Below are 22848 nucleotides of genomic sequence, written 5' to 3' on the forward strand. Positions count from 1 at the left end.
AGGTCTAGGCCGAGTTTTGTAGTTAAGAAGAGAGGTACTAAGAATGGACATTAGGATGGATGGTCAGCAGAGAAGATGCTCATGGAGACAGGCAGAACCTGACGGCAGGTGATTGACTTGTCAGCCCTACTTAACAAAAGAGAAGTGGAGACCCCCATTGTATGAAAAGGAGTTTCATTTAAATATCAGTGCCACTGGGGTCCCTTATCCCATCTTACTGCTCCACTGTCACACATGTTCTATGGCCAGGATGTTGACTTTGTTAGCAGATCCTAAGCAGCCTTCTCTGCTGCACCTGACCACTTGGGTTACATGGAGGACAAGGTAGTATATGAATTGATAACCTATTTTAACAGTCTTTGTAACTCTCTAGGTATCTTTGCAGAGACTTAAAAGAGGAGGAGGAGGAGGAAGAGGAGGAGGGAGAGAGGAAGGGAGAGAGTGGGAGGAGAAGGGGAAGGAAAAGGAGGAGGAGGAGAAGGAAGAAGAAGAAGAAGAAGAAGAAGAAGAAGAAGAAGAAGAAGAAGAAGAGGAGGAGGAGGAGGAGGAGGAGGAGGAGGAGGAGGAGGAGGAGGAGGAGGAGGAGGAGGAGGATGAGGAGGAAGAAGAGGAAGAGGAAGAGGCTCTTTTGAACAACAGAGACCAAGTGCTACACTTGTTGTCTCATCCAAAGACTATCAGGAACACACCAACAGTTGAACAAGTTTGCATCATATTCTTGGAGAGGCGTTCCTTGGAGTTCTACAGAACATGCCTATAAGAAGATATTATAAGGCCCTACATACTGTAGGAGGTTATATTGTTTGCTTCAGTCTGGGGTTTTAAAGTTTTAAAGAATGGAGTCTTTCTCAAAAACTAGACACAATCTTTCAAATGGGTGTCTTCAGAAACCTTAATTATAACTAAGGAAAATGAGTCTAAGAAAAAGTCATAACTGGTGAAACATCAGTCATTTTATTAGTCTTTATATCAGGGCATATCTCTTATTCCGTGGCTTGGAGAATGTGCATATTTTGCCAGTATTCAGTTATGACTAAGCAGTTGTGCAGGCTTTGTTGTGATTCATCATAAGTACAAAGTGACTTTGTCAGATGTGAATGTTCTGTGAAATTGTTCATCTTATAGCAAGATTTATACATAATGTTTCTTTCTTCTTTCTCACATTGTATAATATTATTAAATAATTATGCATGTAGTTTAACTTACATTCTGCCATGTGGCTGGTTACTTGTGCTCAGGTACCACACATCTGTCTCCTCACATCTTCCTGGGAGGATCACCCACCTAGCTCAATCCCAGAACTTTTTTCTGCCTCCTGGATGTTCCACCTTCTATTTTCTGCCTAGTCCATAGGCCACCAGATTTATTTATTGACAGGTGCTACATCCATATAGATATAAGATGTTCTCTATACAACCAGTAAGTTGATTAATTTTTTTAAACTATAAAAATTTTTAGTCAGGAACAACTTTCAATTTAATTTTTTATTTCTTGAATCAAACATAGTTTCCATGTGTCTCATTAATTAAATCTCAAGCCAAAGAAGAGCTTTCCAAATGATAAAATTTATTGATTTTTTAAAACAAGGTAATAATAACAAACTTTGCCTTACGAAGAAAAGATGATGCTTGCTCTAAGTGTCTCACTTATGCTGAATGAAGGTAATCAGGAAGTGGACTTCAGACATTTTCCACTGTATTGGATTTGAAGAGTGAGATTCAAAGCTCTAAGGAAAAGCAATAGAAACATCTATACACAATTTTTATGGAATATAACCTTTCTTCCTCCATAGGAGGAACATCAGTATGAACTAACCAGTACTCCCAGAGCTCCTTGGAACTCTACCACCAATCAAAGAAAACACATGGTGGAACTTGTGGCTCTAGCTATATATGTAGCAAAGGCATAGTTGGTCATCAATGGGAGGAGAGGCCCTTGGTCTGTGAAGGTTCTATGCCTCAGTATAGGGGATGCCAGGACCAGGAATGGGAGTGGGTGGGTTGGGGAGCAGGGGGAGGGGGAAGGGATAGGGGATTTTCAGAGAGAAAACTAGGAAAGGGGATAATATTTGAAATGTAAATAAAGAAAATAACTAATAAAAAAAGTAACCTTTCTTCCTCCTAATACAATTGTACAATAATCCTAGGGGATAGGAGCCTGAATGTATAACCTCCTGGGTTACACGTAGGCCTTTGCTACAGAGATTTGCTTCTCATCACACTAAATAATTCCAGCACACCCTTCTGCCATGGAGATCCCTTTGTTTCTGACCATAGTGAATCATTACAAGAGCTTTTAGCAAAGAGAAACCTGTGCCTTAAGAGATAGAAGGAGGGGGAGTCATTACATTGCTGTATCCCGGGGAAATTTTCTCATTTCTTTGGATTCTAATGATCAGATCTACACAATTATGATAATTTTGGTAATATCCTGAGATAAATTTTGGGGGCTTGGTGTGAAAACACTGAATAAACTATAAACAAGAAGACTACCTGTCAGGAGAAAAAATAACATAATAGTCAAGAGACAAAGCAAGCAGAGGATCATGGGAAACAGTGCAAATACTGTCACCCGAATCTTAGTTCCAATGATTCCATTTTACACTAAATTGTTGTCCATGGGCTTTACTCGCGCATTCATATAAAAGTGGTCCAGCCTCTATAGAGTCAAAATATCTATCTAAAACCCACTTGAAATGATGAAAACAGGCAAGAAAGAAAAGGAGTTCTTTTATATGTAGAGAAAGGAATGCCTCCCCCATTTAACCCTACTATAGAATACTGCTATGAGAATTATAAAAGCCCTGCTTTGGAAATTATTTCCTCATAAAAGTATGCTTGTGTGCGTATTGTTTGGCACGGTAGTCTGAGGGCAAAAGTGCCTTCTTGGACATTTGCTTTGCTTCCACTGCACCTAACCCCAGTGTCTGGACTTACCAGGTGGTGCTTTCATGCTCAGAAGGCAAAGGACAGTTGTAAGGTTTTTGTTTTTTGTTTTTAATTAGTGTTCGGGATAAAACTTAAGACTTTAGGCCTGCTAGACAAGGACTTTGCCCCTGAGATACAACTCTAATGCAAGAAAAGTGCTTTTGTAAAATTCTAAATTTCTGTACAGATATGAAATGCTAATCTTGAGATAAAAAATATGGGAAGGTAAGCCTGTTTCTTGTATAAATCAAATTTGTAGATTTATTTTTAAGTTAGATAAGTCCCAAGTCTCACTAGGTTTCTTCCATTATATATAAACCAGGAGTAGATATTTTATACCTATTTTGTTTTTTGTTTGTTTGTTTTTTAAAGATTTATTTATTATTATACCTAAGTACACTGTAGCTGTCTTCAGATGCACCAGAAGAGGGCGCCAGATCTCATTACAGATAGCTGTAAGCTGCTATGTGGTTGCTGGGACTTGAACTCAGGACCTTCGGAAGAGCAGTCAGTGCTCTTACCCACTGAGCCATCTCACCAGCCCCTTATACCTATTTTGTAAGGCTGTTTTGAATAGTGGATGAGATAACTCCTAAGTAGAACCAAGCACAGTGTCTGGTATATATACATTTTAAGGTAAATTTATATATATTAATAAATCTTCAAAAGATTACAATCATGTATTTTTAATATTTGCTTATATATAATTCATTTACATCCTGCCACCATATTCATCATTTTGTAGTTTCCTTTTTAAATTTAATATTATGTCACAGTTGTCTTTAGAAAACTTGATGCTGGGATCAGCGCCGGGGTAGCAGGAGCGCAGGGTTGCCTGACACCCGCCAGCTACCCACGACCCCCGCCGCAGGATTTTGGGACTGCTGGTGAGTGGAACACAGCTTCTGCTCCAATCCAATTGCGCGGGACCTGAGACTGCATTAGTTAGGGAAGCAGAAACCGGCCTGAGTAAGACCACAGGCCTCATCCGGCCGGATCAGCGCCGGGGTAGCTGGAGCGCAGGGTTGCCTGACACCCGCCAGCTACCCACAACCCCCGCCGCAGGATTTTGGGACTGCTGGTGAGTGGAACACAGCTTCTGCTCCAGTCCAATCACGCGGGACCTGAGACTGCTCTGGTTGGGGAGAGAGAAATCCGGCCTACATAGGGCCACAACCCTCTTCCAGTCAGAAAAGCACCAGGGCAGCTGGGGCGCAGGGTCTGCTGACACTCGCCAGCTACCCACAACACCCACCACAGGATCTTAAGACTTCTGGAGAGTGGAACACAGCTTCTGCTCCAATCCAATTGCACGCGGGACCAGAGACTGCATTAGTTAGGGAAGCAGAAAAACGGCCTGTGTAGGACCACAGGCCTCTTCCGGCTGGACCAGCACCGGGGTACCGTCAGCTACCCACGACCCCCGCCGCAGGATTTAGAGACTGCTGGTGAGTGGAACACAGCTTCTGCTCCAATCTTTAAACAGTGACAACGATAACAACTAACCCCAGAGATTACCAGATGGCAAAAGGTAAACGTAATAATCTTACTAACAGAAACCAAGACCACTCACCATCATCAGAACCCAGCACCCCCACTTCGCCCAGTCCAGGGCACCCCAACACACCGGAAAAGCTAGACACGGATTTAAAAGCATATCTCCTGATGATGATAGAGAACTTCAAGAAGGACTTTAATAACACACTTAAAGAAATGCAGGAGAACACTGCTAAACAGGCAGAAGACAATAAAGAGAAAGCACAAAAATCCCTTAAAGAATTACAGGAGAACACTGCTAAAGAGTTACAAATCCTTAAAGAAAAACACGATAACATAATCAAACAGGTAGAAGTCCTTACAGAAAAACAGGAAAACACATCCAAACAGATGATGGAAATGAACAAAACCATACTAGACCTAAAAAGGGAAGTAGACACAATAAAGAAAACCCAAAATGAGGCAACACTGGAGATAGAAACCCTAGGAAAGAAATCTGGAACCATAGATACCAGCATCAGCAACAGAATACAAGAGATGGAAGAGAGAATCTCAGGTGCAGAAGATTCCATAGAGAACATCGGCACAACAATCAAGGAAAATGTAAAATGCAAAAAGATCCTAACTCAAAACATCCAAGAAATACAGGACGCAATGAGAAGACCAAACCTACGGATAATAGGAGTGGATGAGAATGAAGATTTTCAACTCAAAGGACCAGCAAACATCTTCAACAAAATTATAGAAGAAAACTTCCCAAATCTAAAGAAAGAGATGCCCATGAACATACAAGAAGCCTACAGAACTCCAAATAGACTGGACCAGAAAAGAAATACCTCCCGACACATAATAATCAGAGCAACAAATGCTCTAAATAAAGATAGAATACTAAAAGCAGTAAGAGAAAAAGGCCAAGTAACATATAAAGGCAAGCCTATCAGAATTACACCAGATTTTTCACCAGAGACTATGAAAGCCAGAAGATCCTGGACGGATGTTATACAGACACTAAAAGAACACAAATTCCAGCCCAGGCTACTATACCCAGCCAAACTCTCAATTAACATAGATGGAGAAACCAAAGTATTCCACGACAAAACCAAATTCACACATTATCTCTCCACGAATCCAGCCCTTCAAAGGATAATAACAGAAAAAAACCAATACAAGGACAGGAACCACGCCCTAGAAACAACAAGAAGGTAATCCCTCAACAAACCTAAAAGAAGACAGCCACAAGAACAAAATGCCAACTTTAACAACAAAAATAACAGGAAACAACAATTACTTTTCCTTAATATCTCTTAATATCAATGGACTCAACTCCCCGATAAAAAGACATAGACTAACAAACTGGCTACACAAACAAGACCCAACATTTTGCTGCTTACAGGAAACTCATCTCAGAGAAAAGGATAGACACTACCTCAGAATGAAAGGATGGAAAACAATTTTCCAAGCAAATGGCATGAAGAAACAAGCTGGAGTAGCCATTCTAATATCTGATAAGATTGACTTCCAACCCAAAGTCATTAAAAAAGACAGGGAGGGACACTTCATACTCATCAAAGGTAAAATCCTCCAAGAGGAACTATCAATCCTGAATACCTATGCTCCAAATACAAAGGCAGCCACATTCATTAAAGAAACTTTAGTAAAGCTCAAAGCACACATTGCACCTCATACAATAATAGTGGGAGACTTCAACACACCACTTTTACCAATGGACAGATCATGGAAACAGAAACTAAACAGGGACACAGTGAAACTAAGAGAAATTATGAATCAAATGGATCTGGCAGATATCTACAGAACATTCTATCCTAAAACAAAAGGATATACCTTCTTCTCAGCACCTCATGGTACCTTCTCCAAAATTGACCACATAATTGGTCACAAAGCAGGCCTCAACAGATATAAAAATATTGAAATTGTCCCATGCATCCTATCAGATCACCATGGCCTAAGGCTGATCTTCAATAACAAAATAAATAATAGAAAGCCAACCTTCACGAGGAAACTGAACAACACTCTTCTCAATGATACCTTGGTCAAGGAAGGAATAAAGAAAGAAATTAAGGACTTTTTAGAGTTCAATGAAAATGAAGCCACAACATACCCAAACTTATGGGACGCAATGAAAGCATTTCTAAGAGGAAAACTCATAGCTCTGAGTGCCTCCAAAAGGAAACTAGAGAGAGCACACATTAGCAGCTTGACAACACACCTAAAAGCACTAGAACAAAAGGAAGCAAATTCACCCAAGAGGAGTAGACGGCAGGAAATAATCAAACTCAGGGGTGAAATCAACCAAGTGGAAACAAGAAAAACTATTCAAAGAATCAACCACTCAAGGAGCTGGTTCTTTGAGAAAATCAACAAGATAGATAAACCCTTAGCCAGACTCACTAGAGGGCACAGGGAAAGCATCCTAATTAACAAAATCAGAAATGAAAAAGGAGACATAACAACAGATCCTGAAGACATCCAAAACACCATCAGATCCTTCTACCAAAGGCTATACTCAACAAAACTGGAGAACCTGGATGAAATGGAGAAATTCCTAGACAGATACCAGGTACCAAAGTTGAATCAAGATCAGGTTAATGATCTAAACAGCCCTATATCCCCCAAAGAAATAGAAGCAGTCATTAATAGTCTCCCAACTAAAAAAAGCCCAGGACCAGATGGGTTTAGTGCAGAGTTCTATCAGACCTTCAAAGAAGATCTAATCCCAGTTCTTCACAAACTATTCCACAAAATAGAAACAGAAGATACTCTACCCAACTCATTCTATGAAGCCACAATTACTCTGATACCTAAACCACAAAAAGACCCAACAAAGATAGAAAACTTCAGACCAATATCCCTTATGAATATTGATGCAAAAATCCTCAATAAAGTTCTTGCTAACCGAATCCAAGAACACATCAAAACAATCATCCATCCTGACCAAGTAGGTTTCATCCCAGGGATGCAGGGATGGTTCAATATACGGAAATCCATCAACGTAATCCAGTATATAAACAAACTCAAAGACAAAAACCACATGGTCATCTCCTTAGATGCGGAAAAAGCATTTGACAAGATCCAACACCCATTCATGATAAAAGTCTTGGAAAGATCAGGAATTCAAGGCCCATACCTAAACATGATAAAAGCAATCTACAGCAAACCAGTAGCCAACATCAAAGTAAATGGTCAGAAGCTTGAAGCAATCCCTCTAAAATCAGGCACTAGACAAGGCTGTCCACTTTCTCCATACCTATTCAACATTGTACTTGAAGTCCTAGCCAGAGCAATTCGACAACAAAAGGAGATCAAAGGGATACAAATTGGAAAAGATGAAGTCAAAATATCACTTTTTGCAGATGATATGATAGTATATATAAGTGACCCTAAAAATTCCACCAGAGAACTCCTAAGCCTGATAAACAGCTTCGGTGAAGTAGCTGGATATAAAATTAACTCAAACAAATCAATGGCCTTTCTCTACACAAAGAATAAACAGGCTGAGAAAGAAATTAGGGAAACAACACCCTTCTCAATAGTCACAAATAATATAAAATATCTTGGCGTGACTCTAACTAAGGAAGTGAAAGATCTGTATAATAAAAACTTCAAGTCTCTGAAGAAAGAAATTATAGAAGATCTCAGAAGATGGAAAGATCTCCCATGCTCATGGATTGGCAGGATCAACATTGTAAAAATGGCTATCTTGCCAAAAGCAATCTACAGATTCAATGCAATCCCCATCAAAATTCCAAATCAATTCTTCAACGAATTAGAAAGTGCAATCTGCAAATTCATCTGGAATAACAAAAAACCTAGGATAGCAAAAACTCTTCTCAAGGATAAAAGAACCTCTGGTGGAATCACCATGCCGGACCTAAAGCTCTACTACAGAGCAATTGTGATAAAAACTGCATGGTACTGGTATAGTGACAGACAAATAGACCAATGGAATAGAATTGAAGACCCAGAAATGAACCCACACACCTATGGTCACTTGATCTTCGACAAGGGAGCTAAAAACATCCAGTGGAAGAAAGACAGCATTTTCAACAAATGGTGCTGGCACAACTGGTTGTTAACTTGTAGAAGAATGCGAATTGATCCATTCCTATCTCCTTGTACTAAGGTCAAGTCTAAGTGGATCAAGGAACTTCACATAAAACCAGAGACACTGAAACTTATAGAGGAGAAAGTGGGGAAAAGCCTTGAAGATATGGGCACAGGGGAAAAATTCCTGAATAGAACAGTAATGGCTTGTGCTGTAAGATCGAGAATTGACAAGTGGGACCTCATGAAACTACAAAGCTTCTGCAAGGCTAAAGACACCATCAATAAGACAAAAAAACCACCAACAGATTGGGAAAGGATCTTCACCTATCCTAAATCAGATAAGGGACTAATATCCAATATATATAAAGAACTCAAGAAGGTGGACTCCAGAAAGTCAAATAACCCCATTAAAAAATGGGGCTCAGAACTGAACAAAGAATTCTCACCTGCGGAATACCGAATGGCAGAGAAGCACCTGAAAAAATGTTCAACATCCTTAATCATCAGGGAAATGCAAATCAAAACAACCCTGAGATTCCACCTCACACCAGTCAGAATGGCTAAGATCAAAAATTCAGGTGACAGCAGATGCTGGCGAGGATGTGGAGAAAGAGGAACACTCCTCCATTGTTGGTGGGATTGCAAGCTTGTACAACCACTCTGGAAATCAGTCTGGCGGTTCCTCAGAAAATTGGACATAGTACTACCGGAGGATCCAGCAATACCTCTCCTGGGCATATATCCAGAAGATGTCCCAACTGGTAAAAAGGACACATGCTCCACTATGTTCATAGCAGCCCTATTTATAATAGCCAGAAGCTGGAAAGAACCCAGATGTCCCTCAACAGAGGAATGGATACAGAAATTATGGTACATTTACACAATGGAGTACTACTCAGCTATTAAAAAGAATGAATTTATGAAATTCCTAGCCAAATGGATGGACCTGGAGGGCATCATCTTGAGTGAAGTAACACAATCACAAAAGAACTCACACAATATGTATTCATTGATAAGTGGATATTAGCCCAAAACTTAGGATACCCAAGATATAAGATACAATTTGATAAACGCATGAAACTCAAGAAGAATGAAGACCAAAGTGTGGACACTGTGCACCTTCTTAGAATTGGGAACAAAACACCCAGGGAAGGAGTTACAGAGACAAAGTTCGTAGCTGTGATGAAAGGATGGACCATTTAGAGACTGCTGTATCCAGGGATCCGTCCCATAATCAGCTTCTAAACGCTGACACCATTGCATACACTAGCAAGATTTTGCTGAAAGGACCCAAATATAGCTGTCTCTTGTGAGACGATGCCGGGGCCTAGCAAACACAGGAGTGGATGTTCACAGTCAGCTATTGGATGTATCACAGGGCTCCCAATGGAGAAGCTAGAGAAAGTACCCAAGGAGCTAAAGGGATCTGCAACCCTATTGTTGGAACAACATGATGTACTAACCAGAACCCTGGAGCTCTTGTCTCTAGCTGCATATGTATCGAAAGATGGCCTAGTCGGCCATCAATGGAAAGAGAGGCCCATTGGACTTGCAAACTTTATATGCCCCAATATAGGGGAATGCCAGGGCCAAAAGAATGGGAATGGGTGGGTAGGGAAGTGGGGGGCGCTATGGGGGACTTTTGGGATAGTATTGGAAATGTAATTGAGGAAAATATGTAAAAAAAAAAAAGAAAACTTGATGCTAAATACATAATAAGATTTTTACAAATTGTATATGGTGTATGTGGAGCTCTGTGTGTAATTCAATGGTGGTGGAGTTACTATCAGTATGTGCAATGTAGTGGATTCAGCTTCAAACACTTCAATAAACAAGTTAAATAAATATAAACAAGTAATGAATCATTAAGGAAAACATAAAGCCAAAGACTTTGGATACAGTGTTAAGCATGAACATTACTGGGGCTCACACAAGGAGAGAGGCACACATGCAGCTAGAGGAAAAGTGCCTTTGCCCTCTCGTTTTATCCCAGATATGGCCTGGGCTCACATTTTTAACTCCTTGAAAAATCTAAGAAGAAAAAAAACCTAAAGGTTTAAAGAAGCTAAGTGTGAAAACTGTGGTTTGGACGAATCTTTATGAGGGAACTACTTCTGAAATGGTGCAGGGCACATAGACTGGGTTCTAGACTGGAGAGAGAGAGAGAGAGAGAGAGAGAGAGAGAGAGAGAGAGAGAGAGAGAGAGAGAGAGAGAGAGAGAGAGAGAGAGAGAGAGAGAGAGAGAGAGGAGAGAGAGGGGGAGAGGGAAGAAGAGAGGAGAGAGAGGGGGAGAGGGAAGAAGAGAGGAGAGAGAGAGGAGAGAGGAGAGAGAAGAAAGAAGAGGATAGAAGAAGAGAGAGGAAAGGGGGGAGAGATAGACAGAGACAGAATACGAGCAGAAGGGCAAAGGTGCACTAAACATCAGGCAAGGATGCTTAGCTGACAGTACCACCATGGCCAAAAATACATATTTTATTTAAGGAAGCTACACTTTCAGTCCCATTATTTTATGAAGAGATGCTAAGCACTCTGAGAAATAGCTTGAGAAATATTTGCCAGAAAAGAGCATTGAAGTGCTGATTGTCATAGTCCTGTCATGTGCAGCAGCACAAGTATATTAACACAACCAAGTATTTCCCAGGAAATAGTAACTATAGATGTACAAGATATTATAGGAGGTGGTTGTTGTCACATGTAACTTTGCTTAGTATTTACTCTCAGAGCTATGATGCTGAACATCTGTAAATAATTTTTTGAAAACATCTCTACTATTTCCTAAGCACAGAATACAAAATGAATACTCTGAAACTGCAACATCAAGAGCCCATTCTCCTGATTTCAAATATAGGAAAAAAAATATAACCAACACAGTGGAGTAGTGAGACAATGGGTATATACATTGGAAGAACTGAGAGTTCAGAAATGAAATATTTATAATCAAACAATTCTCAATAAGACTGTAAGACAATTCAGTGAGGGAAATAAGTGGGTTTGTTTCACCATTGTTTCTAGGATAACTGATTGATGTTCACATAAAAACCAATAAAACCAAATAATGCCCTAATGCTATGGGCAACACACAAAACCAAATAAGCTACACAGAAAAATGACATTGTGAAAATGGATACAACTGAAAATTTTATATTAAATGAATGAAGTCGCTCTCAGCCAAGTACTATGTGCTTTGTCTCATTTATGGTTTGTAGTTTTATATAGACACATCAAGTCAATATGCTTGTGTGTGCATATTGAAACATACATGGCATGAAAATACCAATGAATCATCTAGGAGACCAAAGGGGACTACTGGGAGGTGCAGGAGAAGGGACATGGAGAGGGTGAGGAAGAATAGGTTCAGTACTTAGTATACACATGGACAAAAGCTTTAAAAGCCCAAATCTCCTAATACCTAGCAGTTTCTTTTTTGTTGTTGTGTTTTTGTTTTTTTTTGTTTTTTTTTTTTTTTTTTTGGTTTTTCGAGACAGGGTTTCTCTGTATAGTCCTGGCTGTCCTGGAACTCACTCTGTAGACCAGGCTGGCCTCGAACTCAGAAATCCGCCTGCCTCTGCCTCCCAAGTGCTGAGATTAAAGGCGTGCGCCACCAAGCCCGGCTTACCTAGCAGTTTCAATCCTCATCACGGTACACACCAAACAAATAAAAGCGCAGACCCCTAAGAACTTCGCGCTAGACACATCACTTTTAAAAATGTCAACATCATAGTCATTCTTTACTACCCCAAGTGAAACAATGACCCTGAATTACAAGCAATAGATCAACGGTACTTCCTCAAAATGACCGTCCTGTGGGCTTTAAAGGTCATGACTAGCAAAGTGAGAAGAGAGTTCGTGGACTAAAGAAAATACTGAAGTTCTACTTAGCCTATGGAAATTGTACCCATGACAATGGCTACTTGTAATTCCACAGTAAAACCATAAGCAATGTGATTGGAGAGTGAGAAAGGCATTTGAATAAGCATATAATAAATGACTACTAACTCTATGAAACAATACGTATCATTAGCCACTAAAAAAAAAATACAAGACATAATGTCATGGACCACTTCCTACCCATTGTCATGCTTTTCATCAAGATTATGGGTGATAACAAGCATTGGCAAAGGTATATTACTAGTGACATTATAAAACAATGTATCTAATTTGAAAAGGTCTGATGATTCTGAAAATGTTTAAGTATAAACTTACCATATGCTTCCTAGAAAGTCTACTCATAGAATGACACTCAAAGGAAAATCAGCAGTATATGTCTAAGTACACATTTGCATATGAAAAGATAGCAACATTACTCACATTGGCCCAAATAACAGCTCAATGTCCACTAGTGAATGAAAGAGTAGATGCAATTGTCATATTATTCAGCTATAATAAGGCACAAAAAATTAATGCTCCCTACAGCATGGATGGGTCTCAACCACGGCACCAAAAACCAGAAATAAAAGTCTTCATATAGTTTCATTTATAGAAATTGTCTAGATTAGGTAAAATATAAAGGTTGGCTAGTAGTTTCCAGGAGCTAGCTGCCAAGAGTTGAAAGGGTTGGTTTCTTTTCTATAAAAATTATTCTGATTTGACCTAAGGACCACTCCCCAAGAAGAAACCCATGTCTGAAACTGCTAAGCTAACCAAGAATCAGAGACTAGATAGCACAGAGACCTAGGGTAAAACCAAACACTACTGGTCAAAAGAAAAAAATGTATCAGTGAAATGATCCCCAATGACATTCTGCTATGCTCATACATCAATGCCTTATTCAGTGATCATCAGAGAGGGTTCCTTCATCAGCAGATAGGAACAGATGCAGAAACCACAACCAGGTACTATTCAGAAAGCATTTCTAAACTGGAGGTCTCCATCAAATTCTTCCCCTCAGAGCTCAGGGGATGCTGTGGGAGACTGTAAGAACCAGAGAAAATGGAGGACACCAAGAGAATATTAGCCACTGAATCAACTAAGCACATGACATCACAGAGACTGAAGCAGCATGAACAGGGTCTGCATGGATCTGCACCAGGTTCCCTGAGTGTATATTACAGCTTTCAGCTTTGTATTTTTATGGGACTCCTGACTGTGATAATGCATGGGTCTCTCATTCTTGTGTCTGCTCTTGGGACTTTTCCTTCTGTCGGGTTTCTGTATTCAACTTCAATATAATCATTTTTTTTGGTTCATCCTATTAAATTTTATCTTGTCATATTTGGTTGTCAATCTTTTAGAAGCCCACTGTTTTCTAATGAGAGACAGAAATGGGGTAGATCCAGAGAGGAAGGAGGGCACATGGGGAGGAAATGGAAGAAGACAAGGGAGGGAAAGCTATAATCAAGATGTATTGTACAAGAAAAGAATTTGCTTTCAATAAAGGAATATAAATAAATGAATGAATAAAATAACCCTGGAATCCAGTACTAGTAGCTGTTAAGAAATAGGACTTATTATTTACTGGTGTATAAAAAATCTAGAGCATAATGATAAGTTCTTATACCTGAAAGGTTTCTATTTGCCCCAGAACTTCAAGAGAACTTTGTTTAGACTGGAAGTCTAAACAAAGGGTGAAAGTGGAAGACCAATAAAAAGTTTAGGAAGAGAACAGCCATGTGTTTCATCTACTCAAAGGAGCACATGTCATGGAATGACCATGGCCACAACCTGAGAACTGAGGAGATGAGGCTTGGGATCATCTAGAAGATCATCTAGAAGATCTCTTGTACTGTTGGGAAAAACTATAGAGCGGGCTAACTGCCCTGAGTGATAGAGCCAGTGACTATGCAAAGAGCCACAGGGGCACTGACTGTGAAGAAGCTGATAGTAAGTGATCAGCCATGCTGGCTTTCCATCACTGCTCTTTGGCAGAGCAGCGTAACCCAGGAAAACCCTCGGTTCCAGGAGAACGGGATGCTTGTTTCTTCAGTTGGTAGCAACCAAAAGTCATGTAGGCTATTTTTACTAAGACCCACTATGCTATTCCTTCCTTAGGTACTGTCTTTTTTCAATCAGAATAGCCAATCTCATACCCCAAATATGAGATTAAGATGTCCTAAACTGCATAGTTTAAGCATAAATTGAGATTACAACCCAGGTCAATCATATTAGAGCCTTTACTTCTGACAATGTGTCTTGAAACACTGATTCAAAATATCAAGTGATAGCATTTATTTAATTACTTTGTAAAGATTTATTTTTATTTTATGTATGCGAGGACACTGTCGATCATACTTTTCATGCTGAATAGAGTGCTTTAAATCCTGAAATGAGTTTCATGCCCATGATATTGCAATCACTCTTGGGAAATATCTAGTTTCTTAGTTTGTTAAACAAGCGCTTATTAGTAACATAACTGATGCAAGCATTGTGTAAAAATCTAACCATGGATAACTTTATTTCTTTTTATGTCATGCATCTTTTGTGTGGCATCAGGTTAGAAGTGAGACATACAAAAAATTACAATCGTTGGGAATTACATGATTTCTAAAAGGCAGGTAAGATTTCACAAGGAAACCCTCAGAGGTAAGTTATATCTCTGAGTTTTTCTCTGAGAAGACAGATTTACTATTTAATAAGAGATCAAGTTAGACTGAGGTGGAGATGCTGAAGAAGCAGTAGCCCTGGAAAAGCCCAGGAAACACTCTTTAAGGGGATAAAATTTGGTCCAACGCTTTAGAAGCAGAAACAGTTTTTATCCATTTGAAAAATAACTGGAAAGAAGACTTAGTCAGAGCATATGGGAGAGTGAAGGAAAGCTGGAATGTTAGATTTGGAGGTGAGGACATGAGGTTTGAGGGGCTATGAGCCTCCTCAATACCACAGGGACAGACTCAAACCACAGGGACAGACTCAACCTAAAACCTTCTGACTTCAAACACCAAGACATCTTACTTTGATCTGCTCTTGTCAAGGGTAGTTTTTCAAATGTTTTTTTTTTTTCCCCCACATCTACTCTCCCAGGAAAACTAATGTTCAAAGCATATGCCGAGAGGCCTCTCTTACAAACACAGAGGTGGGACTCCGTTCCCCACTTTTCTCCCTCACCCCAAAACCTTCAGAGGCAGCCAGTGACCTACCAATCCTCAGTTTACAGATTCCTATCTCGAGTTATTCATAGACGTTTTCAAAACCAATAAAGACTAGTCAACTTTTATGGCCAGGTACACATTAGACTCTCTGATCTGGGTGGCATGTCAACTTACACGTTGGCGAAACAGTACACGCAGGAATTAGGATATGTAACATTATTGGAAGCGCACAGTGGGCTGACTCTTATGGAGCATATTTGTTTCCTCTGCACGAACTTCTTCTGGTAATGGCTGCACGAAATGACCTAAAACAAAACCCACAGGTTAAACCTCCTCTCCTCCAATGATTTGCTAATGGCTTCTAACATACAGTATGTGTGTTTTGCTTGTTTTGTTTATGTAAAGTTGAGCAATGGTAAAATGTTTCTCCCTTTTAACCCCCAATTATCAAAACTATATTCGGATAAATTCACCAGACCCTTGCGATTATCATTGTGTAAGGTAACTGAGGCTATGTAGCCCAGACTCTTGGCTGCACTGGAAATTTGTTAGAAGGGAAGAGAACCATGTAGGAGAGGTAATAAGAAGGACTGAGCACTTTATATTTGTAGTGGCAGTGATTTTATTTCATCAACGCCATAGTCTAACTGTTGTATCTGGAACAGAATACACCATGTGTTCCTTTCCCAGCACTGGCCATAGTTCAGACCTCTGAGAACTAGGTTTCTGAAATAGAGAGGGAAGAAGTCGTGATGACTGAATCATCCTAATACTTATATTTTCTTTTGTTCCTTCGGCAGCATAAAAGTGGAATAAGCTTTGCTTGTAGCATCGTGAATATTAAAATAAAGATATCTACAAAAAGAAGGGAGGCTGCGAAATTAGACACTGTGTAACTCATTGCTACCAACAATGTCTTACTCCACTAGCAGTGCAGACCACAGGACAGTCACATGCAGTGCACACTACACCAGGTGGTTCTGTGTTCTGGAAGCCTCCAGTATCTCCCATTACAGAGGTCTTTCCAAAGCTTCAACCACTTTGATCTTTATTCCTCCCCTAAGTTCATGTACTAGTTCTCTTGAAATCAACAATTATTTATTAATTGCTTTACTTATATACATTTCAAATGCTATCCCCCTTCTTGGTCCCCCATCCATAAGCCTACCAGCCTATCACCCCTTCTCCTCTAAGAAGGTGCTTCCCCACCCACCTACCCATTCCCACCTTACCCCTCCCGCCTCCCTCTTCCTTGGGGGTATCCACAGGACCAAGTGCATCCCCTCCCACTGAGGCCAGACAAGGCAGTCCTCTGCTACATTTGTAGCAGGTGGGGGCAGGGGCAATGGACTGGCCCATGTACCTTATTAATAATGCTAAATTTATCAAGCATAATCACCATCAAGAATAAATTTGGTAATTTATTATTAAATAATTGCATTTTCTAAAACATTAAAGAACAGAAGTAATTTTTGAAATAAGAGGTTCATTATCAAGTTAAGTAAAATAAGGTCCTTATTCATGTTCTCTGAGGGAAATCCTGTTTCTGTCTCCTTCTGAGCTGAGGGACTAAGTCGGGATGATGTGTTTGGTAGATTCTACCACGTATATCAATACAGCTTTGGTGGGACATTCAGATATGCAAAAGTGACTTCTTAAGCTGGATATGGACATAAGAATAGTACTTTTTAAAGATTTATTTTTATTCTATGCATATGAGTGTTTTGCATATGTGTGTGTGTGTGTATGTATGTGTGTGTGTGTGTGTGTGCGTGTGTGCACTGTGTTCATGTCTGATGCCATTGGAGGGCTGAAACGCTTGCTGCATCCCCAAGAACCAGAGTTAAGAATGGTTCTGAGTCACCATATAGGTGCTATAAACTGAACCTGGTTCTATGGAAGAACAGCTAGTGCTCTTAACTACTGGGCCATCTCTTCAGTCTCTATGGAGAGATTTAATTAAAGAGATGTATGGGGTTTTATTGTTGTTGTTTGTTTTGGTTTGTTTTTAGTACTCTTTTAAAACAATGTTTCCCTGTGGTTTCAGGGATGAGGAATCTGATGTGAATATATTACTCATGTATGCAATTCCCCTCCAATTTAAAAATTACATAAAAATTTATCTGCTCAGTAACATGAGTTGAAATAGCATGTGCCCCCAAATACTTTCCATTGACTAGAATCTAGAAAAATCGGGGGGGGGGGTTCCTTGGCAAGAAGAAAAGACACTGTGAGGCATGGAGGACTTCATCTTAACAACACTAGGTATCACTGACTTAAGTAGAACATAAACTTAGGTTTATGTTGTCTAGATCCCATTCTCATGATTAAAATGGCTAACATTTTCTCTTCAGAGCAAAGTGGTAAATATTTCATCATCATCATCATCATCATCACCACCATCATCATTTTACCATGTGGCTTCTGGGTAACTATCAAACTATGTATATAGCAACCTGAAAACAGCCATGGCTACAAAGGGAGCTGTTGGAAGTAGTACAGTTTGGTGCCAAGAAACTGTCTTTTCCAAAAACAGATGACCCTGCCATGCCTATGCTTGGAGTATGTTATTTGTAAGGAGGTCAGTGGAGATGAGAGGAAATGAAACATTAAAGTAAGGAGTTTCTCTGCCCGTGGTAAAAAGGTGATGAGAGTGTGTGCTCAACCCCAGGGTTGATTTTGACAGCAATATTGAGTCTGAATCATAGGAAACCGAAATGATGAAGATGGAACATGGCCAGATGCTAGCTAACTGTTTCATAATGGCTTAAAATAATAGAAACTCTACAGGGATAGAAACTACTCTCGTACAGAGGTAACTTACCTTAAATGAAGTTTCCCCGATAACATCTGTAATGAAGATTTTAGAATACACAATAAAACAATGAAGTGTTGAAATGTGTAGCCCATTAAATCAGTCACATATTTATATTAACCATGGAAGTCATAGAAAATTGCCCCCATTACACAAGGTTTTTCTGAAACATGACTGATCCCCCAATTGTTTTTCTTTCTCTGTTCTTGTTCAAGAACCTCCGGGGCTGGAGAGATGGTTCAGCAGTTAGGAACATTTGTTGCTTTATGACCACCTGCGAGCTATTTCCAGTATCTACACAGCAACTGAGAACCATTTGTAACTCCAGTCACAGTTTATCTGACACCATCTCCTGGCCTCTATGGACACCAGGCAAAGACAATTATGCAGAAAAAATACACATACATATAAAATAATATACCTTTTAAAAGACCCTTAATATTTTGCCTGAAAACCCTTGAACTACTTCTTCTTTATGCTATTTCATGCTGGCCTTGAGCAGGAAGGACATAGCCTTAAGCTTCGTTATCAGGGAGCCAACAATGTCATCATACACTACTGGGGCCCACAGGTATTGAGCAGATTTGTTTCAGAGAAAGGTCTAATTTTTCATAGTTATCCTAGCTATTTGTTGACAGACACTGCACACACACACATACATACACACATCTTCATAGATGATTATTTCTGTCTCTAATAAAACCTTTCTCTCTATATATATTTCTTCCTGTTGATAAGGAAGTTTCTTTCCATGGAAATTCTATGTCAATAGTTACCCAAATTATTCACAGCTTTGTATTTTATATTCTGCATCTCAGCCTTGGTTTCTTTCAAGCACTGCTCTGGGACAACCCTTCACTTGTCCTCCTACTCCAACACTGATGTAGCAATTAAACCACCTGCTTCTATTGTATCAAGTTCAGGCTGAGACATCCAGAGAGATGATACTGAATAGTCTTTTTATAGCTTGCTATTTCCAAAGCTGCTGATGTTACTTTGTTTAGAATGCTTTGTGTATACATGAGTCTCTCTCTCTCTGTGTCTGTCTGTCTGTCTCTCTCTCCCCCCTCTCTCTGTCTCTCTGCCTCTGTCTCTCTCCCCCTCTCTCTGTCTCTCTGTCTCTGTCTTTCCCTCTCTGTCACACACACACACACACACACACACACACACACACACACCACACACACACACACACACACACACACACACTACTAGTGTGTGTGAGAGTCAAGGGGAAAGAATTAGGAAGAAGAGGTCAAGCAAAAACTGATAGTCAACACAGAAGGCCAAACTATTTCTCATATATTGATTGAAGTCTTCACAGACCAACTGCTTAAAAACCTAAGTCCAAAGCTGACCGTGGTAGATTTCTTGGAATATTTTAAAAACAAACAAACAAAAAACACATCAATCACTCATACTCATTCTGGTTAAGATATTAAATTCTTATCTCAGAGGATGTCCAAACATTCCTACACCTAAACAGAAGTAGTTATTCACTTGTTCTATCACCCTGGCATGTTCAATGCTCCTTCATTTCCTGGAGATCTTTGACAGATGCTTACATAAATAGTAGCTAGTAGCCAAGAGAACCAAGAGGAAAGCTTCTGGCTTTTCCATGAGAAGCAATGCAATTCCTCTCTCTCTCTCTCTCTCTCTCTCTCTCTCTCTCTCTCTCTCTCTCTCTCTCTCTCTCTCTCGATTCCTTCAGCCCAGAGTTTCTTCATAAAAGTCCCAAGGCTGAGTTCTGCTACAGAACCGGTGGCAGTGGCCCTATGATAGGAACCTCAGACACGATTATGAAGTCACTCTGCAAGTGTTCTATTTCCACATGACCCCCCCCCCCCAAAAAAAAAAAAGAGTCAATAGGTTCTTGAACACAAAGAAGACTTCTGGGGGAAACATTTCTTGTTAACAGATGGAAGCTCGACACCCTCTTGTTTGGTTTCCTTTCTTGTCATTTGGTTACGTAGAAACATTCTGCTTTTTCTCAATCAAGAGGAAATGAAGGCATACAAGACTAACTTAAAATGAGGATCTCTGGGGATTCTTTGTGCCACCTCTCTTCTCTCAGTCTGAAAATTCTGATTCAGCAAGTACAGAACAAAAAGCTAATAGAATAGAGGATCTATAGTTTTACATGAGAGGGTTACCATCTATCCCTTCCTCTTTATTCCCTAGAGGCAATTGCCGTTTTATTACATCTTACTATACCCACCCTCCCTCTCTGGACATATCCATATTTAACATAAGACATTTAGATAAACAGAGCCCTGGCCATGGAAACTCAAGAGCATTATGTGCTATTTCTATTAGTATTATGGATTTGAAGATCACACACACACACACACACACACACACACACACACACACAATCAGTGATTCTACACTGAAGGGTCTAACATGGCAAATTCAATGAGGCCTAGCTTAGATCTTTACCAAAATGACCCCATGAGAAAAATGAAGCCTACCTTGTAAGAATGTAAGTTTCCAAAAACCCAAGATCTGTTCTCAGATTGCCTGGGAACATGAAGTTAAGAATACTGTAGCCTGGTGGCCAAAGTGAACTCTCTTGGAACAGATGGTTCTTGCCACAGAGCAATAGAGTGAGAAAAAAAATGAAGTCAAGCCACTTAGTTGTCCCATGCCTAAAAGTCTTATCAAGGTAAGTTCTGCCTCTTTTCAGAGCCTCAGTTTCTCCCTCATGAAATAAGCCACCAGTCTTGTAGATTTTGGAAGTCAATTGCAGATTGTGAGGTACAATGTACAAACCACTTAGGACATATATTCCCTTCAGCCCATTCTTGGGGTGCCATGGTAAGTTCTGAATTCTCGTCTTAGGGTGGGACTTTGTAGACTGTCAATATGGTGAGAAATCTAGATACTAAGTATTACAAATAGTGGTGAACCATGGCTATTTGCTATGAGAAATCAAGATGCATAAAGACATTAGAAGATCTTTGAGTGCTTTGAGGATTTCAAATAGAATACCATGGTCATTTTCTAGTTTGGGGGTAAGGACAACAGGAATGGCAGCTGACATTCACACTATTCCTCATAATAGCTTGCGGTCTCTCCATCCCACAGCTCAGAAAACTAGTGCAGAGAACTAGAAAGGAATTCCCTCCAGGTTCCTGCTACACTGGTTAGTAGCTGCTGTGTTCAAATTTAGAGCTAATTCCAGAACTCACTAATGTAATATTGCATGATCTCCCTCTTTGAATTAGCATAAAAAGCACAGAGGTCAGGGAACATCTTATTCTTTGCTGCATCTTGTGATTCTAGCCCTGTGCTAGCACTTTGTGCATCAATGAGTGCTGATCAAAAGATTTGTCTGAACAAATTGTTTTTCTGATTACTCAAGACGTTTAACTATAAGCAGGCTGGATCGTGGGGACCTGAATTCCTTACTTGAGAGCAAAAATCAAAGGTTTAATCACAATATCTTAGAGATACTGATTCACCATTCTCTTTGAATAGTAAACCAGAGAAAATTCTGTCTTGTGGCTTTTATGATTTCTGCCCCTAGACCCCCTCTCCACCTCTCTCTATAGAGTCCAACACACCTCAGGCTGGCCTCAAACCTCAAACCCACAACCTCAGCCTTCCAAGGGCTGCGTTCATAGGTATGGTCCATCCCATCTGGCAGGCACTTTTTGACATCCGTTAATGACAGCCATGAAGTACATTTTTCAAACTGTCCTCCACTAAAAAGCATTACCTCACCATCTCTGAGATGACAGTATCGCAGGGCATCCCTTAGGTGGCAAGAAGTCAAGAGGCTGCTGTTAAGCAGCATATGGGAGCTATAAGCCAAAAACAGAGGAAAAGTAAGAATAGAAAGATGAACAGCAAAAGGTGCTGAACTGAGGAAGGCCAGCGCTAGTGCTGAGGCAGAAGAGACCAAGTAGTACCAGGGAAGTGTCATTCCCACCCTGCCTCTGTATTTGCGCTCTTTCAAACAAGACGGTTGATCACATATCATCCAAACCATCAAAACCCAAAAGCATACAGCCTGGGACCACGTCTCATTGTTCGTTTAATTCTCAAAGCATGCCCCCCCCAGAGATTTCCAAGACAGAAATTGCATGAAATGAGGTGGCCATCCAATGACCATTGTGATCTTGTGATGTCTTTCCCAGTGCACAGCAACTGAAATCGCTTTTCCTGAGACACAATTGCCTTTCATGAGCACTCAGAGGCACGTGACCTCCCAAGGGCAAACATTTAAATTACCTACCATTTGCTTCATAAAAAAGAAAGTGAAGACGAATGACAAATAATTACTGTGTCTATAGGCATTTTCTCAGTCCCATGCTTCACCATTATGATCCAAGAAGCTTTTCTCTACTTTTCAGAGAATCCAAAAAGAGGGACTACAGGTGAAGACTCTCACACTGACTGATGTAATGTACTAGGGAGCAAACAATAACTTCCAATCCACCACATTCGATTCAGAGTCTTTGAAGTTACAATTTGACTTTATTTTCAAAAGAATCAAAACGAAGCTTCTTTTTAT

At 40.0% G+C, this 22848-nt stretch overlaps 1 protein-coding gene across 1 annotated transcript; it reads right to left on the minus strand.

Annotated features, from left to right (window-relative positions):
• Nucleotides 1-1640: 1640 nt before the first annotated feature.
• On the minus strand, nucleotides 1641-19949 carry LOC110284946 (ovomucoid-like). The gene is made up of 4 exons (XM_085833759.1): nucleotides 19895-19949; nucleotides 18339-18364; nucleotides 15689-15819; nucleotides 1641-1726 (listed from the first exon to the last, which is right to left on the minus strand). The coding sequence occupies exons 1-4, from the start codon at nucleotides 19947-19949 to the stop codon at nucleotides 1666-1668; spliced, it is 273 nt and encodes a 90-aa protein (XP_085689885.1). The 3' UTR covers nucleotides 1641-1665.
• Between the last annotated feature and the right edge of the window lie 2899 nt (nucleotides 19950-22848).

This window comes from Mus caroli, unplaced genomic scaffold, assembly GCF_978045245.1.
Source record: "Mus caroli unplaced genomic scaffold, Mus_caroli_1 scaffold_19, whole genome shotgun sequence".
NCBI classification, from domain to species: Eukaryota; Metazoa; Chordata; class Mammalia; order Rodentia; family Muridae; genus Mus; species Mus caroli.